Here is a 24,188-nt window from a genome sequence, read left to right as displayed (position 1 = left end):
CTCTGAATTCCCAAGAGAAGATATATGTCCTCTGGAAGCCAAAGCTATTCAAGCAGGAAGTATGTGATTGCAGCATGTTTATAAAACATTCTCAATCCCTTAGTGGCTTGTCAAGCAAGCTCGACTCAATTTCAGCTCATTTTATTTGAGATAAAGAGCAGTAAGTGCTTTGTGATTCACCTTCCTAATGGATTGTGGCTAGATACAACGCTGTATCCGGATGGGCTTTGAAAGGTAAATACAGTTTGGTAAGAAATTAGCTGAAGCATATCAAACCATCTCTCAAACACCTGCTGCTTTTTTGTCTTTGCTTCAAGCTTGAAGGTCCCACATCTGTGTACTTGGCTCCTCCCTGTAGCTGATTTTTTAAAGGTAACATTGCAGTCACTTGTCTGATATTTTTTTCTTCTAAAAATGAGTTGAAAAATCCTACAACATGCTAGAAGTAATATTAATTTGTGTGCTAATATAAAAGTGTACAGTTTGGAATCTGTTAAATTATGAATACCTCCAAGTGCTACTTGATGGATTGCTACAAAAAAATAATCAACTCTGAAAGGTGTTGGGTAGAGCTGGATCTATGCGAAGGACTTCACTTTGTAGCTCACCTGAGAGCAGCGCTGCACTGTGTGAGCCGCTAGACTGAGCTTAAAGCACATGTTGTGCGGAAATGTGGTAGAAAGTAATTTTGGCTCATCCAAAAGAGAGAATTATTATCTTCCACTGCAAGATTGCTACCCTCAAACTAGTGAAATCCAGGAAAGGCATGATTGGAGAATTGGCAAGGAGCAATCGTTCCAGAGAAGATGCAAAGAAGAATCGGAATGACCTATATTACAGGTTGGCTGTAACAATGCTAGTCAAGGCAGCAAGAACGTTTATGGTAAAATGGACTGCATTTACGTCTTTACTAATGACGAAGGTAATTCCAGGAGAATATTACTTTCAGCTCCTTGTTAGAAATTATCATGGGAAATTACCATTGTGATCCTGAGTCAGATCACCTCGTGTGTCTCCGCAGGTAGTGTAATGAACCTGAAATAATTCCCAGGAAACTTGTCTTTCAAAAGCCAGAGCATTGTGTGGGGGTTAGAAACAAAATGTTGGAGGACGATTATTTTCCTGACTGCCTTAAAGCATCATTCAGTTAGTTGAAGTTATGCATATGTAATGAACAGTGGACCGAGGGGGGCTCTCCAAAAAGTATTGTAACAAGACAAAAGAGTAGAGTAAAGACCCATAAAGGTATAGTTGGTGCTGCTATCCATCCTGGTTTAAATAAATGAAGATGTATAGAGGACACGTCATCAATTCTGAGTCTGTATATCAGAATGAAGAATTTCGATGCACAAATTGAACTCTTGTGCTCCTAAATGGAATTAAGTTATCCACATTCCTTGCAAATTAGTCCCTTTGTCAATACCATGTTTCAACTCCCATATATAGCCTGCCCAATAATTGTTCAGTTTCCAGTCAAACCGTCTAATCCGTGTAGAAACCCATAGCAGGATGGATTTCACCATTGGAGAATAAACCCTACACATCTGGTGAAGGATTATATTAATATAACAGTTGTTGAAATTGTATGAAAGATTTGCGGTTTGGATACAGAATGATGTTTTTCTTTTCGAAATTCGGAGTATTATTCAGCCAAAGATATTGTAGCTGTATTTATAGTAACTGTGGATCAGAAGTTATTTTAATTAACACAGAGCTGCAAGAGCACCTTAGATTTTGTTTTTAGACAATGACAGATGTATGGGTTTATTATCCTGGTATATAATCAAGTAAACTATTCAATTTAATTGAGCTATGAGGATATTTTCGAAGTGTTTTTTTTCTAAACGCTTCAAATTCCTAAATGTTTCAGAGGAAGAGCCAGCCAGCAACTAAGTGAACAAACGAATGAAGGAATACTGTAGGCAGAAATAATTAAGTGGAATCTTGGGAACAGCTTTGGGGAGACCGGTCAAACAGTTTGTCTTAACAAATTATGTACAGTTGGCATTGTATACTGGAAAAACAAATATGTAGGTAATCTTCCAACAAATGCTAGAGAAACTATATCGCATACACTGTTAACTAGCCTTCTTAGAGCTTTGATTTTCTAGGAAGATGTTGGTTGTGCCATTAGGGAGGATTTAGATTATCTATCAATGTTGGCCCCTAATTGCAATATTTGGGCTGAGATTTCTCAGAGTTTCAGCCATGACCACCTATCAAAGTGCATTCTAATGACAGCCTGTTAAACAAAGCTTAGCAACCAAGCCTGTGGCACACATTGGCCATAGCGCAAAGATCTGTTTAAAATATAACCTTGTAAAACATGTGGCAGTGCAGTCTGCACTGGTGACAGATTTGGCCTAGGATAACAGAAGTACTATTTCTTAAAAGGTAACGTATAAGGATAGCTAGCAACAACCTTAGTGTAACTAACAAAAAATTGAGTTCCATGGACAAATTAATTTGGGATGTTTCCATTATGTGAATAAAGTGATTGTTATTGATCCTGTTGAGAGTGGAAGACCGTGTAAGGAGGGAAAATGATTCCAAAATAGAACCTCCTTTTAATAGAGAACACAAAGCCCTTCACAGACTCAGATCATCTTGTGATCACAGGTTAAAGTTTCTTCCGGTAGGAATTTGGCAACTGCAAGAATGTGCCAGCTGGGTTGTTTCTTGCATTTCTTGCAGTTATAAGAACTGCTACCCTAGCTAATGCAGCATTTATGGCATGTATACACCTTTGAAATTTGCTGGAAAGTCACTTGGGATACTTGCCATCTTAAAGGCTAGCCTGCCAATGTGCTCCATCTAACCTGTATTCATATTCTGAAATATGTTGTTGCAATAGAGGGAGCCAAGTCAGCAAGACATAATGACCTTCCTGGTGATTTCTCTACTCTTGATCCTACCTCTCCTTTGTTTCAAACACCTTATTTACCATCTTCACTGACCTTCATGGGGCAAGGTAGAGGGACATATGTGGTGTTCCTTTCTTAGAAAATAGCATGTTTTAGAAAGCGGTTCTGGTCTTTCTTACCATCAGCAGATTGATGTTTCCTTTGTTGGTGGGCTTGCTAATACAGGCTGTACTGATATGCAAGTACTCTAGAAGATAAAGTAAAACACCTCGAAACAATTGTGCCATAGGGTTAGGATTATGTGGTCTGGAACTGCCACAAAATATAATTTTTAGGTCTGGCCTAGAGAAAGTTTTAGCCCACTTGCCTACCTGAACCTCAAAAGACATGCTCCTCCCCGAGATACCACGGTTTTCTAGGCACAACAGTGCACTAGGCGTCAGACAGAGGCTGGTTGCGCATTTTAGATACAGAATCGGTCAGCATAGCTGCTGATGCAGCTTCTTTGTCTATGCTTCCTTGCATTGCTTTGGAGTGAAGGTGCTCAAATAATAGCCAACAGCAAGAGAACCTTCAACAGTGGCTGCTTCCGGATCACCCATTCATCAGCTCCCAGCCCACCAGCCATGCAGTCGCCTGAGCCAGCTGCAAACAAATTAGAGCATGAGCAGGTTCGGTGAGCTGGAACTGGGGCCCTGAGCAAGAGGATGCCTTGTTAGAGGAGAGAGGTGCTAAGCCTTTAAGTGCAACCATACTTGTTACCTGTCGCAAAGTCATGTTTAGTCTGTTTTTGAGCTCCTGTCTATACTAATCCTGCTACTCTCAATATGTGCACACACCTTCCATAGTGCAACACAATACCTCAATTATTTCAACCTTCCAACCTCTGAGAGAATGGGGGTGTTTTCGGGTGCTTTTTCAAGCTCTTTTTTGGTGTGTTGCTATAGGGGAAATAAATGTCAACCTTCTACTTACTTACCTACTTACTTACAATGAAACATGTGCTTCAGGGATAGAGAATAGATACATTCTCCCAACTATTTGAGAGTACGGAGCATAGGCAGTGCCATTTCACAAAAGAAACAAAAAGATGTTGTCGTAACAGGCAATAGCAGATAAATAAAAGCAAAAAACATCCAAAAGAAGGCAGTGGACAATAGAAAACGGGAAAAGAGCGGAGAAGAGAGGAACTGGCATGCTGACCAATCTAAAAAGTCAAAAGAAAAAGAAACTTCCTTGTCTCCTCACCAAAATCAAACTAATCTACTAAAATACTGGTTAAGAGAACAGCCACCAGGGATCTTAATGTCAAGCAACAGTGTGGCAAAAAGTTGTGAGGTCCGATACTCAAATGATCTTCCTTGTGCAAGAGGGATCGTCATTCAGGCTGAGGTTCATCAGAATGTGCAGACAGGCAGATCAGGTAGAGCCTGAGGAGTTCACAACTATAAAACTATCACTTCCAAGGGCAGCAACAAAAAGGCTGTCAACAAGAGTGGGCAGAAAATAAGACCAACTCAAATGAAATGGGGACAAAATTAGAGAAATTAGTGGTAGCTGGAAACAGAGTGTCGCTGTAGGAGAGTAGGGTCTGCTTCCTATGGTTACCCCCACTTTTTGCTGTGATTCTCTGGTTTTTCGACTTTAGTCAGGCTGTGGCCCTGCTAATCAGACCCACAGCCTAGCTGTTCTCTCTCGAAATTGATACCATGTACTTTAGGTACCTACCAGATTGGTTACTGGTTCGCCCCTGTATAGGGTACCCAGGGCATAGGTGAACCCTAGGCCTACCAGGGGCTGCAGCATGTATTGTGCCACCCCTGGTTTGCCTTCCAAACTGACACCACAGGTCTGTTCACACAGCCTGGGTAAGGTTGTGTAATCACCCCTTACTTAGATATAGTATACCTATAGCTATATACCTGTATAGACACATATACACCTATACGCCACTCCTAAGGCATACCTCGACAATGCTGGAGGTAGAGTGCTTAGTTTTATGTGAGAGGGTGCCCTAGCATGAGCTGAGCCACTCTGCAGCTTTCGGATCCATCTCCTTATAGCTGTTCTATGACATAGCAATACCATATACTCTTAAGTGCATTATAATCCTCGCTAATCCTCGCGGTTAATGCTAACTTTAGTTTGGCTTTATCAACACATGTTGTGTAAGGTGTCAAACACTTTAGAAGACATGTAGTTACTGGTTTACCCCGTTAAAGTTAAACAGAGCCTCAGCATCACAAAATGGATGCTGCTGCCACAGACACGAGTCTGCCCTCCTGCTGCTGGACGAAACTCCGGCAGAGGAGGCCTGGACAATAGGTTTTCTGTCAAGGGAGGTGCTGGCTCCTCGCCAGACAGGATTTTGTGTATTGGGGCAGGGAGGGCTGCATTCAGTGAATGCTTTCCAGACACTGCCTGGGGTACACAAAGTGCTCCATGCATTTCCCAGTTCAAACCGGTTGCTGGGGCACTCTGCCCCAGCTCTGGCGCGAAACTGGACAAAGGGAAAGGGGTGTAACTCTTAGGACTTCTTCATGACCTTTAAGACTATTTGCTTCAAACAAAAAAACACTTATTCTTCTTTAAGTTCACAAAACTGGAAGACCTTGACTCCTTTAAATACATGGGCGTAATAAATGACAGAAATGGGATATCCACATTCAATCTCCCCAAAAAAAGAATCTGAGGCTGCAGGCAATGCAATATTGAGGATCACACTCTACCATGACTGTTTTTTCTCAGAACAACCTGATAAAGTTTTCCGAGCAAAAGTTGGAAGCCAAATTTTATATAGAGCCAAAATTATGGGGCATGGATAAGACCACAAGCCGATTAGGTTGTTTCAAGAGTAGATTCTGAAAATCAATGTTTCATCCATCAAACTTCCCAGCGGCTGCTGTGGAATCGTATGTCTGGTATCTTTCGACTGAAGCCAACTGTCAAATGGTTCAATTAAAATATGGTTTGAAAAGTAAAGGGCTCCCGGTAACAATTTGTTTGACAGGGCCTTGAACAAACACTTGTTTGTAAATATTAAATCATCCTATGCAGTCCAACAGTGGAAAGAAACCAAGACACTTGGCCTGATATTGCCCCCAATTCTATAAACTGGAGTTACTGACAAAAAAGGTCAACTCTATTTTCAACAAACACTTTCCAAGCCTAAAGATGAATCGCATCCACAGGTTACTTTGAAAAATATATCCCAGAAGCCATTCAGACTTGTATAACTTTGTGCAGAATGTTCATCAACACCTAGTCTTGCTTTTAAACCATAGAGAGAGGATACTCTGCTCTAGCAAAAGGGGGTTGTTTGCAGGTAAATGACTTCATGAACAGTAGAAATCCTGCTACTTTGGATACATTTCAATATGGAGAACTGTGAACTGTGATTTGTACGATACAGTCAGATCCAACACAATAACCAAGATCTTGCATAGAGGACGGTTTGAACATTCTGATGAACAATTCTTCATTCTCCTAAGTAACCTCTCAGGCTGTGCAACAAAGCAAACTGGACTGTATCTGAGCAAAAGTTGGAATATTCTGATGAAACTCTAGCAAACGTGAATCCTGGAAACAATCTAACTTTCATGCTAAAAACTATCACTACAATATAAACTAAAACAAGATGGTCTGTTCCAAGAGCGAGGCCTTTGAACCAGAGACCATATTTATTTTTTGTTATAGATTTCAGTTGCAATAATTGTATTTCTTCTTGTAATCTTTATCTATTTTGGATCATTTCAATTGTTTTAATCTTTTCTACTCGTGCTTGTGTGAAAGGCAGCTATGTGGCAAGCACCTGTTATAAGATTTCACATTTCTTTCACCAGCCTCACATAATCAAAAAGGTAATCACTTAATAAAACATGTTTAAAAACAGAGTGACTTTGTGTCCGCCCTCTTAATCCATTGGTCAGGTCAACTGTCATTCACATTTTGCTTCCCCCCAATATAGCGTACAGCTCAGGCCAGTGGGTTAGCCCATTTCACTGAGTGCATTTTTCTTGATCATATTGGTGCGTTGACCTTAAAAGTGCACTTCAGTATCACTGCTCGTAAGTCAATACTTCACTTAGTCAATGCTTTCAGCTTTCTATTCACTAGCCTTTTTGTTAGGGATCCTTGTTTTTTAAACCATGTCTTCATGTTACAGCAATTCAAACCCTAAAGTCATTTGTCTTTGCACATTAAGAACTGAAAATAAACTATGGGATAATTATTATTTATATTTAAAATGTTTATTACAAGCATATGACCGCCACACTTAAGTGGTAGCATCTTTTCTTTTTTTCTTTTTGTGGCATTTACTTACAATAAAAAACGAATGTATCACACCAGCTTGACAAGGCCAGATTATTTGCTTTGCCGGTGATTTTTCAAATTTTAGTGCCATTTTGCACGCCATGGGTAATTCTTTGATTGAAATATTGAGTGGCTTCTTCTCTCACATTGGAATTGCTCTCTCTGGGAAGGTTCGTATTTAAGACTGACATTTTTTCATCCTTTTCTCCTGTTGTAGACAGTCCTTTCTGATGCATGTTAAATTCAAGTAATTCACACTTTTTTCATGTATACAATTGTACTTCAAAATGTACTGGAGAAGTTCTCTCTTAAAGGTACAAGCTTTTTAAATGTTCAACCTAAGCATTGTGTTTGGTGTAAATACACTGTGCAGCAAAGTCTTCTTTTGTTTTTGTAGCGATTATGGTTGAGGAGTTTGTAGATTTTGGTGCCCTTGACATCTTCATGCGTCGCAAAAGTGATGTTCTCACGACTCCATGGAAATTTAAAGTCGCCAAGCAACTGGCCAGTGCATTAAGTTACTTGGTAAGTAACATGAGTGGGCAGTCAGGTTGAAATAAGAATACGCTTTTATGCCTTGTATATGAAATTACGTTTTTTCTCACAGGAAAGCTGTTGCAGCTGGCTGATCCTCCATGTTGTTTACTCTTGGTACTTACTTAACTAATTTGCATGAGCTGAGAATCCATTTCAGATTAACATTATTACATTAGATGCTGTTGCTTGAAGGTGCAGCCAACTCCAAATGTAACCAGGAACTCACTCAAATTAAGGATGTAAACAAACTCAAATCGGAATACTCTGCCTCACATCAGTCAATTTTTATTGTATATAGCCTGTTCTTAAAGTGCCTGCAGTTCATGACTTCAGAAAAATACAAAAAGAAGAAATTCTTGTTGTCAGCTATTAGCTATAGTTACTTGAATGGATCCCCACTTAATGTTTGCCACAGTGATCCGAAAATATTTGCAAAGAGACTTACAGAAACAGCATTGTAGATGATAGGTTTTTACCAAGATTTTTTCATTTCAGCTTTACATCCTGCTAATTGTTCATACAGTGAATAATGCTCTGGAGACTTTTAAACTTTATGGTCCTGTCTTTGAGTTCTGCTTTGAGTCACTCTTAGAATACAATTAGTCGGTGGGAAGGGAATTTGTATAATTCCTTTTCACTCTCAAAATGCATGGAACGTGTCCATTGGTAGATCTATAATTGTGAAGAAATATTTAATAACCTTCAATTGATAGGAGCCCTAGACAATTTTATTCTTTGTTATGCTGTAAGCCTTCTAGCTCAAACCATGTTGTGCCCACAGAACACATAATTGTTTACAGCTGCAACATTTCCCCTCCTAATAGTCGCATGTGTATGTTTTTTTAATGTATTGTATGTGTCTTGAACTTGAGCATCTGTATGTGAGTGAAATGTTAGCCAGATCCTGACCTGAACCCCCTTCAGTTCTCCTGCTAGTGGAAGCTTGAATAAGTGGCATGGAGTTCCACTTCTTTGTTTCTGCTTCTTTTATCACAACCCATGCTACTGGTTATCCTCCAGTTCTCCTCTCTGAGAAGAATGTTGAATGTAGAGCATGAAGTCCACTTCTTTTTATCCACTTCTTTTATTACAACACAAGCTACTGCTCATCCTTCTTTCTGCAAAAGGGACCTTAAATATGGAGCATGAAGTTCTGATCATTTCTATTGCAAGATGTGCTACTCCCAGAATTTCTTACATCTCAAAAAGCTTTCTTCTTTTTTCTTACCTGAATGACATGATAAAAATAAAATTAAGTTATTTTACTGTGTAATGGTCATGTTGTACGATGTCATTAATTTATTTATTTTGTCTCATAAACATAGGAGGATAAAGAATTAGTGCATGGAAATGTTTGCAGTAAAAATATTTTACTGGCCAGAGAAGGAATTGACAAGGAGTATGGTCCTTTCATAAAGCTGAGTGACCCTGGACTACCAATAACTGTACTTTCCAATCAAGGTATGGCATTGTAAATATAATAGTTTTAATGATTTATTAGGAATTCGGTAAAAACGTTTTGGTTAAAATGATTTTGAAACTCATTTACTTGTGGTGTCTTAAAACAATTCAACCCTTGCATCGGCCCCACAGGTGTCCAGGCTGCATGTTCCTTTGATGTGTAGGTTCTCTGTATCATAAAATTCAAACTCATAGGGCAGTCCATCATTAGTACCACTTTACTGTAGGCCACCCACAAGGCAACATTCAACTTCGTCCCTACAGGCATGCTGGAAGACAGCGCCTATGTTCCCATAACTCACCACCCCCCTAGGTTAAGTATTCTCTTTCCCTAGACACTACCTACCCTGTTTTTCTTTTCTTTTTTTAAATGCATGTACAATTCACATTAGTGTACATCCCTAATACTGTGCTAGTGCATACATCCATATCGAGGGGTTGGTCCTCTGCTAGCATATTATTATTGGTCATGTAATAAATTATTATACATAACACTGTCGGAGCCACCACCTCTCTTAATAATTGTAAACATTAATGATGGGGGTGGGGGGAGGAATAGGGAGCAGTACTTTTTGTTTTCTTTTTATCTTTTGGGCTGTAATCTACCCAGAGTGTTCTTAAGAAAAGCAGCCCATTGCTGTAGCTTACTTGCAAGAACAGAATGCATGTTTATCAATATCTGGGTGACTAACTAATCAAATCCCACTTTCATCACTGCGCATAAGCTGCACAATCACTGTTTGTTCATTTTTGTTTTCTGTCAGTGAGCGAGTCTCAATAATATCAAGTAATCCTAGATCCCTGCTCAGACAGGAAAGCAATCAGTGTTTCCTACTGCAGGATTGCTGTCCTCCTCCATTTGTCTAGTTCCCCAGCTGAAAATGAGACCTGCTGCATTGAAATCTTTCACTGCAGTGGTATCAGGACTACGATAGCCTGACCAATAAAATGGCAGTAACTCATAACTTTAGCTCAACGCAACAGTGATGGGACCATCGAGCTAAAAACGAAAACAGGGGAAGCATTCAGGCATCATTCACGAAAGCATCTCACCTAGGTTGGTGAGCATATGTGGCTGTCTCAAAAGAGGAACTCGTGTATGCGCTTATTTGAACTAAGGCTATTCTGACTACCTATCAAGGCCTCTCTATCCCTAGTGATAGGAAAACAGGTTCAAATTAGGACAATTCGAACACTTTGGTCTGGATCAAAAAGAAGGTAACATTAGTCTTGAAATCATTATTTGAGGCTCTCCTGATTCTTTGGCCATTGGAGGTGGAACATCAGCGCCTCATCTGACTAGGTCTCTGTACGTAAAAGCAGACTTCATCAGTAGACCGATTATGAGTTTGAATTTGTTGAAACTGCCAATCATTCACTTGGAAATCTTTTGGGTTTGGTTTTTTATGTGACTCTTGTTTTGACACATGGCTCCTAGGGGACCTTGAGACTGATGCTTATGGTTTCCCTGCTCTGGAGAGCCTGATGTGCCTCATGTTTCACCCCAACCCCATCGCCGCCCCCTGCAGAATCTTCCATGCTCTCCATTCTGGTGGAAAAGAAAGGAGGGCTTGGCAGGCCACGAAACAAAGTCAATGTTACTGCTTTTGCATTTGCAGAGCAGCCACACTGCCCACAATGAGTATCCTTCCTTTCCACTGCTTCCTCAAAGCTTCCAAGCTCACCCCCTTCCCCCCCAATCATTATGGGGCCACACATTTGGGATAGTTTCTGGGGTTGCATCCGGAGTCATCCCCCCATGTTCTTTAAATTCTTACGTTTTAAAAATTCTTTTGGTTTCTCCTTTTTATAGGCAGGGAACCTACTTCCTAACACTTAAATGTCAGTTTGGTTTTAGTTTTATATAAATAAAAATAGATTATTAAAAAATGACTTGTATATGTTCTTGAAGAAGTATATATCAGTGTATGGGTTTGCTTTTGTAGCATCCTTATTTCATTTCCTTTTGAAAGTGGTGTTAATTCTCTGAAGATCTGTACAATTTAGTCGACCGTACCTGCCATTGTCTTCGTCATTATATTTTTCCTGAAGTTGTTTAAATCGCTAAAGGGAAGCCAGTGCATGCATCAATGCTGTATGGGTATGAGGTAGACAAAACAGGAATCTCTTAACGTCAGGCCAACTTCTTAGTGATTTCACCTGCTTTCAAAGTCCATAGATCACAATATAAGAATAGGGTGAAGAGTTTCTTTAGTTTTAATGTGCCTTTGACTGGATCAAGAAACGTTGCAGTATACAGATGTAAAACATCTTTATTACAATTATTTTAAGACACTCATTTCTCATTTTTAGAACGGGTGGAGCGTATCCCATGGATTCCTCCTGAATGCCTCGGAGATGCCAAACAACTTACTGTTGCATCTGATAAATGGAGTTTTGGCACAACTCTGTGGGAGATCTGCTACAACGGAGAAGTACCCCTAAAGGACAAGACTTTAGCAGAGGTGATATATTGTTCATATTTGTGCCTAGCTGTTTCCAGGATAAGTCTAATGGGTTTCAAATGCATCTGTTAACATGTATGTATTACCCTGTGTGCCAATATAAAACAAGTTATTCTAGAATGTTATGAAAGTATTCTTACAATTCAGGTTAGACCTAAAACAGGCACATCTTATTGCACACATTTAATTACTGTAGAACTTAGAACGTGTTTTGGCCAAATGACAACCCTTTCGAGAGAATTCACAATAAAGCCTGAAGTTTTTCTTTGACCTCATTTTCTTTGTAGAAGAAAATAAGTAACAAGAATAAGAACTTTAAACACTTTTGCCAGTAAGTGTGTTGCATCACAAACTTAGTACACTTCTGGTAATATTGTACATGCTGTAGAAACCTCATAGGAGACCTCTGTGGTCTGCATCTAGATCTACCTAAGTATTTAGTTTGTTCTTGTTTTAGGTGCTATATGTATTGTCCTCTTTGCCAGTGGGACAGAGTCATCCGAGAATAGAAGGGTCGGTAAATAAAGTGCTTTCTTCTAAATCGTTTTTTTCTGGTTATGGGGTGAAGTTATTTATGTGGCGATTGACAGGGATTCCGTGTTTCAAAGTGAATGTAAGTTGTCCGGTTTAAGATGCAGTTTGGCTACTAAAATACGGACAAGTCTTTCCATTTTTAATGTGTTTGTGAGCATTCCAGTTTTTATGATGGTGTGACTTATCACATTGGATTGTGGTGACTAAAACATATTGGTGATGCAAGCAGCCGTGCTGAAGCCAGCGAAACTGTGGTGTAATGCTGGGTGTGCATACTTTTATATGCAATGTGTTCCTTGCTCATGCAATGCAACACACTTCTGGCCTTCCAAGACCGACCTTCAGTGACCTGTATTAGAATGACACCCACTCTTGTTCGCAGTCCTTGTGTTGACTCCCTACCACCTTCAAGTGTTGTTGGTATCTGAAAGGTCCTGATAGTGCTACTGCATGATACACATAAAGTTCGGTTAAGGTATCTTGTCCTTCCATCATTCAAAATCCTGTTTTTGTTATAACGGTAGCAGTGCTTGACAAAAACCATCCAAGTTCTGAATGATATACCGAAAATCAAATGACTACAAATGTGAAGTACGGTGAATGTTGGTCCAGGATTGCAAAGTTTAAAACATCTTTTTAGGCCATCTTTCAAACACCTCTGTTACATAGCCTCCTTCACCGAACACACAATAAGTAAGATAGCTCACAATGTTCAGCTGCAACTCAGTTAGATTCCAAATTGGTGCCTTGTAGTCCTCTATTATATGGACGCACTTGAAATCTTAAAAAATATTTGCAGCTTCGCCTGGGTAATGAGAGTAAATCTGGAGCATGCTGTTTATTCTTGTGAGGGTGGTTATTTAGATTAAAGTGCTGTACCAAGGATTGTGAGGGGAATTTAATCACATTTCTGCTTTTTTTAATCCATATTTTGTGCAAGGCAGTCCTATTATGTTCCCAAGATTACTGAGGATATGTTGTAGAATCCACACCCAAAAACTAAAAAATATCTATTTTGAGCTGCAATTTTAACTATCAATGACTGGCTAGGGTCACCCTTCAGCATGGGAACAAATATTAATTTAACTCAAATAACCTGGACTCCTATCGCCTCTGTGCAAAGTTTCAGAATTTCCAGCAAGCGTTACTAAGTCCACCTTGGATACCATGATAAGTGAAGCATGTAGTTGACATAGTGTGAGATGTGATTGTCTGACCCTCCCTCCCCCCCAACCTGAAAAAATGAAAGGGCTAGCCCAACAATCTTGTAAATCTGGGTATGAGTATATATACACAGAGGAGTACATCGGCTCTGTTAGGTATTGTAAATAGCAAGATGTTTAATTATTCAGGGTGAAATAAGTTTGGCCCTTTTGACCTTTAATTTTGTGGGAATATTGAAAACCCCTACAATAAAATTCATGAATGGCTACATTCAGAGAAGTAAAAGATCTACAAATCTATAAAATAATAACAATGTGTTGTTCAGATAAGCTTGCAGCCCCTGACAAGCGCTATAACAGAGATCAGTGCATTCATTCTGAAATTACATCATAACGAAGAACCAACAATTCATAATACATGTGGCTCTCTGTACAATAAAAATGTTAAACCTCATACTCCTCCTTGGAGCTAAAGTGCACTTAAAAACTAGCGACTAAGTGACGTGTATCTCTGTCATATAGTTGTAATAAAAAAAATAGGTCAGCCTTACACTTGAAAAATGTTTGTCTGAGCAACAATAGTAATAAAAACCTCCTTGTGAACAGCAGATATCAACAAAAAAATGCTGTTAAGTTTGGCTAGAATACCCGTCGCATGGACAAATATCAATGGTGGCTGAGGAGTGTTGGCCCAGCGGAAAGCATATTAACCAATGAAAGGAACCAAACCTGAATCTAGCCAGTAAGGTTCTCTCGTACACATTTTTCACATATAATAAATAAGGAGCAATCTTTGGCACAGTCTGAATGAAGCAATAGTTCCTGACCGTGGGTTTAGCCTCTTCCGTTAGTTCCCTAGAGGCCTGTCTATGCTTGACAAAGCTATCCTGGACCCAATGTTTGTCCTTTTTTCATAATAGTCTCCAGGTGCTCAAACAGATGTGTTCTGCCATGGGCTGAAAAACAATCCTTTATATATTTCAGCCACGGAATGGCCAGCCCACTCTCACAAGACAGGCTATCTCTAATAACTGTCCAATTGAGGTCAGCTTCCTTATTGGACCATAAGGAGCACCAGAGAACCAAAGGACCAGTATTAATGGTGTCCTGCACGTACTCCATGCCAATCCCCTGATGCAAGCAAAAATGCGGGTACGAGGGAGGGACACCCATTAGCTGACGACAAAATCTATTCTCCTCCAACTACATGATACACAAATCCTTGCATCCCTAAATACCTATTCCGTAAGTTAAAATTGGTAGACATTTCCGATTGTTTATCTCCACAATCAGGGAAATAGGTTTTTTACCAATAGTCATGGCAAGCAAAAAGGTAGTGCCTAAAACCAGAGTACAACGAGTAATCATATTGCTGATGCAAGTGGACCAAGAACACCTCCGTCCTAGTCCATACCCAATAAGAAATATTTAGGGTACAGGTTTTAGTATTTCTGGGACCGCATACCATTGTAAATGTTTTCTTCAGGTTTGTCATAATCAAAAATGAGAAGACCTCCCCGAGAACACAATATACATTTAGGTACTAAATCCAATAACAGTAGAGACATGGATATATATATATACACTCTATTTACATCTCTAAACATATATGATACAGACCTCACACAACCTCAATACATCCAACAATCTCACACCCATCCACACCATCATCAATCAAACCACTGAACAGTTTTCAAAAAACAGCAATAACCAAAAATTACAGATAATTAACAGTCATACATATACAAAAAAACAAGCAAACAAAAGAAAAGAAGCGCCGACGCGCGTTTCGGAACAGGACCGATATCCACCAATCCTTCGTCAGAGCCCAATGAATATAAATAATTCTTCAATATCTTCTCCGAGATAGAGAGTATATCATTAAATCTAATTTAAGCAGTTTCATACAACATAAATAAATTTTAAGTCAGATCTGTTTCTTCGAATCCTTTAACTGAATCCTCATATAGTATCACTAGATCAATACTGAAGACAAAGTTAGTAATTCAAAATCCGATACATACAGTCACGGGTGTAGAAAGATGAAATCGTGAGAAATTTGTCATGGGGAATAGACGCAGGGGCCAACAAGTTGAGGTGATAGTTCAAGGGAAATGGCGATGTAGACTTGGGACCTAATTCCCTAGAGTATCTCCAGACGAGGTACGTCCCCTCATGGGGGTCCGTGGCGCGTAAAGATGATGCGTCCTTCTTCAATATATCACAAAGTGGATCCAACGAAAGGTCATCAGGGGCTGTTGTGGGGTGAGTTGACTGTGCTCCATGAGGCAAGTCCATACCTGCTCCGGGTACCATGTAGGAGAGTTTCTGTTTCGCCTGGTCGTAGAACTTCCACCAGGTGTGAGCCTGCCGAGTGTAATCTGAAAAGGTCATGATGCGACCAGCATCATTCGAGAAGTACCCTTTCTCCTTTGCACCCTTGAGAATCACATCCCTTTTTTATAGTTGAGAATACTGGCTATCATAGGTCTGTGGGGGGCTTTTGCGCCAGAGATCTGTGTCCTCTCGATGATTAAAACAAACACAAAGAGATGATGGACGGAGTGCTGAAACTTTTCAAACACTCAACCCCAGTCACAGAAGCCATCATCATTCTTTAGCTCACTTGGCCACCCCAGTTCAGACACAGCTATATACCAATCAGTCTTGAACCTGTGCCTCAATGAGCTAAAGAACGATTATGGATTCAACCCAGATCTGTGGCTGGGGGTGAGTGTCTGAAAAGTTTCAGCGCTCCGTCTATCATCTCCTTGTGTTTGCTTTGTAAAATTAAAGCACAGTTGTAGAAGAAACTTTATGGCTGATCATGAACTGTGGAAGGAATCATACATGTGTTAACATATGCATGTGCCTAATCTAAATTAATCTCATCATGTGGAAAGTGGTGTTCTGTTGCAAGAAAAAATAAACAGGTAGTGTGCCCGTAAAGACGTAGGGAGTGGCAGGATGAAAGTTGAACAGCATGGGCATGTCTCAAAGAGTGTTATAACAATGTTTATACATTTTCTTAAGAGTTTTATACAGTGATAGTGGGCTTACTTCCAGCTACTTTGGAACCACCAGGCATGGGCTCTGTGAAAGGCACTTTAGAGGAATTATGTTTAGTTTTTCTTCACGTTTGTTGACAGTCTTAGCATATTAGTTTTGGGGGTCATATAGGTTGTTTTCAACTTCGTTATTTTAATGTAGGTGCTCTGCCCCACAGTGCAGACTTAAATACAATTTTTTAACCTAGTAATTGGCAGCTTTTGGATTGGTGGATAAGGTTGTTTTATTTAACATCCTCACCTTTTTGTTCGCTATTGCTTTTATCCTTTTCAATAAGCTTGATTTAGCAAGATAGATTGATGGTATTGGTGTGTTATTTCTTACATCTTTGCCACTTTCCTTGGGTAGCCTGCTTCTCCCCATTTTTTCACTTCATCCACCCCCTCCCAACCACGCCTCAACTCTTTAGTCATTTTTAGGTCTCGCCTACGCAGCGCCATGTGCTGCATAGGAGACCTTTAGCTGTCGTGCAGCTCTTTTTCAAAGCACATACTCATGCTTGTGGCGGCATACGCCTTGCTTGGGTGCGCAGCGGTGCACCACAAGCACGAGTATGTGCTTTGAAAAAGAGCAGACTGCTCTCCCCAGTGCACGTGCACCACTCGCGTTTACACCCCTCCGACTCTCGCTCCAGCTGCAGCCTGCACATTTTCATATCACTTTTTAGCTTGCGCTACATGATTTTAGTAATATACGATCACCCTCAAATGTAACTAACGCGCCTGCTTCTTTTCTTTCTTTTTTCTAAGCACAGTCTGCGACTCGCCCCTTATCCCTAGCTTTAAGAAATAACGCGCATGCTCCCTCTTTACCTTTTCCCAATTTAATTGCCACTCACAAGACTCACAAAACTGTAGTCAAACGCAATAAGAAATAACCGGCCAAAACAGTCCTCATCTCTTTTCTCCCGCAATGTTTTTTCCACCTTATGAACTGGATTACCAGCCACGACCTTCTGGTAAGGCCAATGGCCAAAGCTGAGTAACATAATTTCTGATGTTATTATTGAATATATAAAATGATGGCTTTAATTACAATAACATATGCATTTTTTTCCTAACGCACCCTTGCTCTATAAAACGAATTGTGTCCCATGTGATAGGGATGTTATCTTATTAGACTATTAGGTGACACCAACCTTATAGGTCGTCTCTTGTCACATGAAAGCAGCACAATATGGTTGAATGCCGTGTTCTCTCAGTATACAATAACTCTTGACTTTCCATGATAAATCATAGTACTGCAGAGCTACAATGTATCCCTCAATTCCTCATAGCAAAACAATCTTTGAAATGAGAATATATTTGGATGTGACTAAAACGTTATAGACCAGTGAATCCCTATGAATCTAAAGGAATATGTGGAACTATGAATAATTCACTGATGTATTTCTCATATCCATTTCTCATTTTCTTGTTTGGTTTCTTTTGTTTTCTATCCCATTCTACCCTTTGGACACAAAACAGTGTACTAAGTGACCAAGCATGGACTATGTAAAGTGTAGTGTTACCCTCTATATAAGTACTGTGGGCAGGCTGTGCCACTAGCAAATTATGGGGAACAGTAATGGGTGAAGTACCTGAGTTAATCTCAGCGTGGTTCTCCTTCGGGTACATTCTAGTCCATCATTTGTGTTTTTCCCACCGTGCCACTGTAGTCTCTTTTGTGCTACATAGCTAAACACGTATAAGGTACCAAAGTCGAGACCTATTGGCTATACCAATGCTTGTTTACCCTGTGATGATAAATTACTGTATTGATCAAGGTCTTTATTGTTCAATGTTAGTTGCATACAGTACATAGCATTGCTGGAAAATGAGTTACCTTTGATATTTATGTTTCTGTTTAGCTATATTTAAATAACATTTTTAAGTTATTAGCGCTTAATGTGCAAATTGATGTGCACCTTAGTATGCAACATACAGGTTCCTCTTCATGGTATCATGCAAGAAGTGCATTCTTATAGAAGAGATTTGGGAACTCTTTTCCCGTCCAATGTCTGTGGGTTTTAATGAGACACTGAACAATAGCGCCACATGAGCTAGTGAAGCGAATTTTAAACTGGATTATTAGTCTTTAGCTTTTCCATTAATCTGTAACCATCTTGTCTTCCAGAAAGAGCGATTCTATGATGGTCACTGCATGCTGATAACACCATCTTGCACAGAACTGGCTGATCTGATGAAGCAGTGCATGAACTACGATCCCAACCAGAGACCCTTCTTTCGGGCAATCATGCGAGACATTAATAGACTAGAGGAACAAAGTAAGCCTCACCTTAATTCATACAACCTTTTTAAAGATGTAGTAAAGATGGAGTGTACTTTTCAGTATTTGCCTATATATTGTAGATGAATGCAATCATGCCATTATTCTCTGCACGTAGTGAGAGTAACCCATATTCTTTTTTTTAATATGAACAACTTTATTGGCATTTTCCTCAATATAAGTACTGACCAGGCAATGGATAAGTAGAAATACTTTATACATAGTCACAGTCATGGAAAAACACTTTTGATTACCTGCTATCCTTTCTACTCTTCTAACATTATAACATTGAATTCACTTTCTTACATGAGCCACCTCTTATGTTGTTGGTCCTTAATCCCATCTCCTTCCTGAATTTCTTCTGGTTTCTTCACATTTGTGTTCCAAAGTGTTCAACAACGTTCATTTGGCCAACTTGTTGTTATCCATCCAAACTAAATCCTTACTGTCTCGCTACCCATCCCTGTGCACTCCTCAATAGAACTCCTGCATATATGTCCGCACAATACTTTTGAACAAGATTACTTTTTAACTCAATTTTGACAATTGCATAAAACCAGATTTCATTAAGTTACAACAAGGTTCTAGTTACCTCCCTATGGCTGCTTAGCTAAATTGAAGGCTTGGCTGGCTATTTGGGAGCTGCTAAGCAAGATTTTGTAGAGGAACTGATGAACCCAAGTCATCACTCACCCATTGGAGGTTCCTCCATGTGCTACAAGTGAATGTGGCCTCAGCAGACTGGGATGGTGTGAAAATGTGTGTAAGACGAAAGGGAGCTTGACATTGGATAGAACAAGAGGAGCAGAAGAGAGATGTCTTAAATATAAGGAAGCCTGACATTGGGTTGCACAAAAGGGTCTAAGAGGTGCGTGAAAGCAATAAGGGCCTTTGATATAAGGTAGCACAAAAGGGGGCTAAGAAGTGATAAGGGAGAGCGTCAAAGATACTTTGTCATCAGGTTGCACAGCGGAGAGTTGAAGGGATATTTGAGAGGAATAAGAGACCTTGACATAGGGGAGTACAAAGAGTGGCTGGGGAGCAATGTGTGAGAGGTATGAAGGAACTAATTTGGCACAAAAAAAGGAGGCTTGGGAGAGATATGTGAGTGTATTAAGTACAGAAGAGGGATGTGTGAGGGGCCTTAAGCCATATAGGAGGGCCAGATTATGAAAAGTTGTGCTGTGGTTTAAGACAGACCAAATATTGTTTTAAACCAAGGCAAAACTCTAGTTAAATCATTCCTTCATACCTATTTTTAGACTGTCTTAAATTTAGGTTGAGGGAGTTCGGCCAGGCGTGTAAGAAGTTTTTGTGGGGTCAGGGTCTAAATACCATGCCAGGTCCACATATCAATATCGGCACCCTGCAATAAATGAACAGGGGAAACTTTCTTCCAAATCTATAACTAGATTTTGCAGTATGAGCATTGGCGCTGAAAAGTTATGCTGGGGTACATGAATACTGTCCCTTCTTTGCCTCTTCTCCGCCAAGGTCCTGAGTCCAACTGGTCTTTTTCCTTGTCCTTAGTGCTTAGGTGTGCATGGTAGGCCAGAAGCTTTTACCTAAACAGTGATTACCATATAGATTTTGGATTTAATATTCTTTCATAGTGTTCATACACCAAAGCATATCAGGGCCCTTTAAATATTTCTCAAAGATCAATAAATAACTATGTAAAAAAGCATATGGTGCTTAATGCATGCAGTACGAAGCCTACTAATTGCACGTAGTAATATCTATTTCATGATACGCTTGAAAGAGATGAAAAGGCATGTATTTATGCAGCATTAGAAACGGGATAGTTTAACCATATTTAACTAAATACACTAGCTCTGCAAGAGAACTCACCCAGGAGAAGTGTGGAGTGTGGAGAAGTGTGGCTCAATGCTTAGAGCGGCAGACCTTGATGCAGAACGCTGGCCAGGGACCAGGGTTCGATTCCCGCCTCGGCGGGTTTCGGGCTTAAATTCCTCTGACCGGATATTCTCGCCTCAGTGCCGATTCTAAGCATGGGTCCCACGCTGCAACTCTGGGCAATAGCTTGCTTAGTCTCCACAAAGGCCCCCGATGCACAAGGGATGCCTGGTTTCACCATGGGATGCCCAGGAGTGGACACCCCACAAGGAAAAGCCAGGAGGGGTTCCCTTGTGGTAGGAGTACAAGCGCCGGGATGCCTCCGGGTCACTGTTCGCGCTATACAAATACGCCACAGGACAGTCTACCAAGTTTCACAGTGAAGATTGTTGGCCTAAAACTAACTGCAATGATAGAACAGTGTTAGAAATCTTACATGCCACTGTTTGTGGAAGTACATATAGACTATTGGATAGGATGTACTCTGCACAACATCACATATATTGTAAATGTGCAATCATATTCTCTTATAGTGCAGGACTGACGCAGGCCGAATCAGGATGGGTTACATCTGCACATTATACAGAACAAATAGATGCTATTTTTATTTTATTATAACATTTTTGTTTAACTCAAATTAAAAGAAAAACTTAAACATATAACAAGAGCCGAAATGCAGTCGATTGGGCTTATGTGCAAGACAAAGGCAGTTCCAGGGTTAATTCAGGAATAGTCTGCGAAAAAAATATTAAAACATTTTACAGCCAAATGGCAGATTAAGACATTCAAGTACAAAAGTTCACGTTCAAAGGTGTTCGCCCAGTGTTCAAAGCTGGATGTATGTGTTGATGCAGAAGTGAAAAGGTATGTCTTTCGGAAAGGTTCTCTTGTTTGCTCATGCGAGACAGGAATGTTTGTAGAAGGTGATACAAGCCTTCTCAGGACAGACGCTAGTAGGCGACGTAAGTTCAGGTCTTGAATTTTGCACATTTGTTAGATATTCTGTCTAACCAAGGTGCATCTTTAATGAGTTGAGCTGTAATTCTTTGTTAAGGTGGCCAAGTAGATGGTATGGACTTGTTGTTACCTTGCAGATTTTGAAAAGTAGCTTTATCCAAGTTTAATGCTATATAATGGATGCCATACATGTACGACCGGATCTTTGATAAGCTGTTAGATAGTTGAATAGCTTGAGACAGGGCCTCTTTCTGTCATACTTTTATGATTTGCTCTGTATTAGAAGTGATAATTTGTAATTTTGAGTTATATATTTGGCTAGCACCTGTTAGTTGCTTTCTATGCATAATGAAGAGCAGAAGCTTGAGAGACTACACCAAGGGTGTGTCTTAATTTCTGTTTATCGGCTGGTCTGTCTCAAATATTTCCCAACAAACACCACTGTATATCCAGTCGAAAAAGATGGTGTACCCTTTGTAGGGGAAGGTGAAGGGTATCGGGAGTGTGTAAGGGTGGACGATATTCTGCAACTGATGATTTCAAAATCTATTCAAGCAATGCGGTCTCTGCATGCTGCTTAAAAACATAATAAAGAATAATTGTCAGGAGTCATTGTCTCGCAAACTCTGGAAACAGACATGCGTCTCCAAGCTCCTTGCCATGAGCGCTTTTGCGTACAGATAGTGCTGACTTTGGCCAGATTCTCTTACTTTTCGGACAGTCAAGAGATGAAGGACTAATTGCTGCTTTGGGAGAGTGAGGCAGATCAATTAAGTTGACGTCCAGAGACTGAGTGGCAAGGTGACCCTCCAGATCTATGGAGAATTCCAAGTCGATGGCCATTGCTATACATTAGGTGTCCTAGGTACATTGACAGGGGTAGGGCCCAATGGGACATTTCACAGGGGAACGGGAGAGTCACCTATTTACACCGCTAGTTTCCTACACCTCAACTGGCAGGTGCAGTATTGCCTCTTGGTTAAAATGAGCCCATCCTTGAAGTTCTTTCATCACCCTGCTGTTCATGGTCACCAATAACCTCGTCCACTCTGCGTAGCATGGACAACTATTGTGCCAACTGTGTGCCTAAGTTTTGGTGCACAACTCTATTGGGACTTTACAACTGGGCCAATGCTCAGGGGCACACTAAGTTAGGTGCCCCTAGCAAGAGTGTAGCATTGTTGGCATACTGTCTTTGCCATAAATCACAGATCAAGATTGAGATATTTTCTGGAAATAAAGCAGCTGATAGTACTCTCTGAGATATAATGAAAGGAGAAAGAGCATTGATGGCTTCCATCAACAGCCTACACAAGAAAGTGGATAGCATAGAGATCAGGGCAACAGTGGCTGAGAGCAAATTGGAGGCTCGCTTGACAAGAGTGTAGCAGAGGTGATTATGTCAGTTTGTGTGAGGATAGTAGGACTGCTGGAGATGACTGATGTGCCTCGGCGTCAGGCTGCTGAGCCATTCATCGGGTTCTGTGCATGTGCTGTGACTAACATAATACAGATCGAAAACACACTTGAGAACATTTGACTGTTTGGATGGTGTGTTGCAGACTCTTATTTAATGTCCTCAATGAAGACTGATGTGGCCATTACAAGTGAGTCTCGACCTATCTCATTAAAGTGTGCTAAGAGGCTGCCCACATGGAAAAGGCTCAAAAGATGGTGGGACAGTCTTGATGGTTTTGCAAGATGTAACCCATTAAGATGTGATCCTCCATTGGGCCAATAGTAAGAACGAAATGCTACTGAATCAGAGACTGTTGTTTTTCCTGATGTGTCTCCAGCAGCATTCACTATGAGAATGAATCTGCAAACATTAGTGGAGATTTTGTAAAGCCTATGGCTCTGGCTATTGTATTATAGCAAGCAACACTGATCATGCCCCTTGGGGGAAGAGGGTGGCCCTCAATGGTTTGAAATGTTGAATGCCTTGGCATCTATCAGGCCTATTGATATTTCAATGGCCTGACAATGGTTTGCCAAAGTACTTTACTTTCTTTCTCATGCATTCCTCTAGCTGCATGGTGGCCAATAATCCAGATGTTAGTGCTTAGATACAGGCTAGTGAAACTTGTTTATACACCAAGTTTATTGCCAAAGCAGATGTACGCAGCTCTTTCTTACAGCTCCAATTCCTAACTAAATTACTGACCTAAAACAAAACATTCTAAACACAAGGCATCTTGGTATTATGGCAAAGTCTTGATTCCAGTTAAAGGAATCGAAACCGTACATTGTTCATGGATTTCTACATAAAAATAAAGGAGGAAAACAGGCAAATAATAAGTGTACTGATGACATAGTTTTTGTTCAGCCAACTTAAATAGATATTTTGAGAATCTTCACAAAGTTGGAAATTTACAGACAAAAAGCATACTCAATAAGGGTTTTCTGTTTCCAAGTGGGAAATTTGTTTTCTAATAAAAACCAAAACTATTCTCCCTCTTGCAACAGTTTGGGATTATTATGGAAATAATTGCATTTTTAGGGTGATGAGGTAAAGGTTACAAAACAGTTGTACCTAGTAAAGAGTCACACTAATGATCTGTGACTAACTATGTAATGCTTTTGCTGTTATACATGCGGGTTTTGCAGGAGCCAAAATGTTATGTCTGCGATGATCTTCCTGATACATATTGTCTTCAAAATATATACATGGGGCTAAAAAACAGTCATGCTAATATTAT

At 40.1% G+C, this 24,188-nt stretch overlaps 1 protein-coding gene across 5 annotated transcripts in view; it reads left to right on the top strand.

Annotated features, from left to right (window-relative positions):
• The window catches only part of JAK1 (Janus kinase 1), a 436,233-nt gene that overhangs the window by 321,544 nt on the left and 90,501 nt on the right, over positions 1–24,188 (top strand). For all 5 annotated transcript variants that reach the window (XM_086953620.1, XM_086953634.1, XM_086953640.1 and 2 more), the window contains exons 14-17: positions 7,576–7,703; positions 9,041–9,176; positions 11,490–11,641; positions 18,523–18,673. In XM_086953620.1, coding sequence (XP_086809746.1) covers positions 7,576–7,703; positions 9,041–9,176; positions 11,490–11,641; positions 18,523–18,673 — 567 coding nt within the window. The remainder of the gene's footprint in view (positions 1–7,575; positions 7,704–9,040; positions 9,177–11,489; positions 11,642–18,522; positions 18,674–24,188) is intronic.

This window comes from Lissotriton vulgaris, chromosome 1_1 (genome assembly GCF_964263255.1).
Source record: "Lissotriton vulgaris chromosome 1_1, aLisVul1.2, whole genome shotgun sequence".
NCBI lineage: Eukaryota > Metazoa > Chordata > Amphibia > Caudata > Salamandridae > Lissotriton > Lissotriton vulgaris.
Note: the sequence above shows the minus strand (reverse complement) of the source record. Positions and strands in the feature narration are given on the sequence as shown.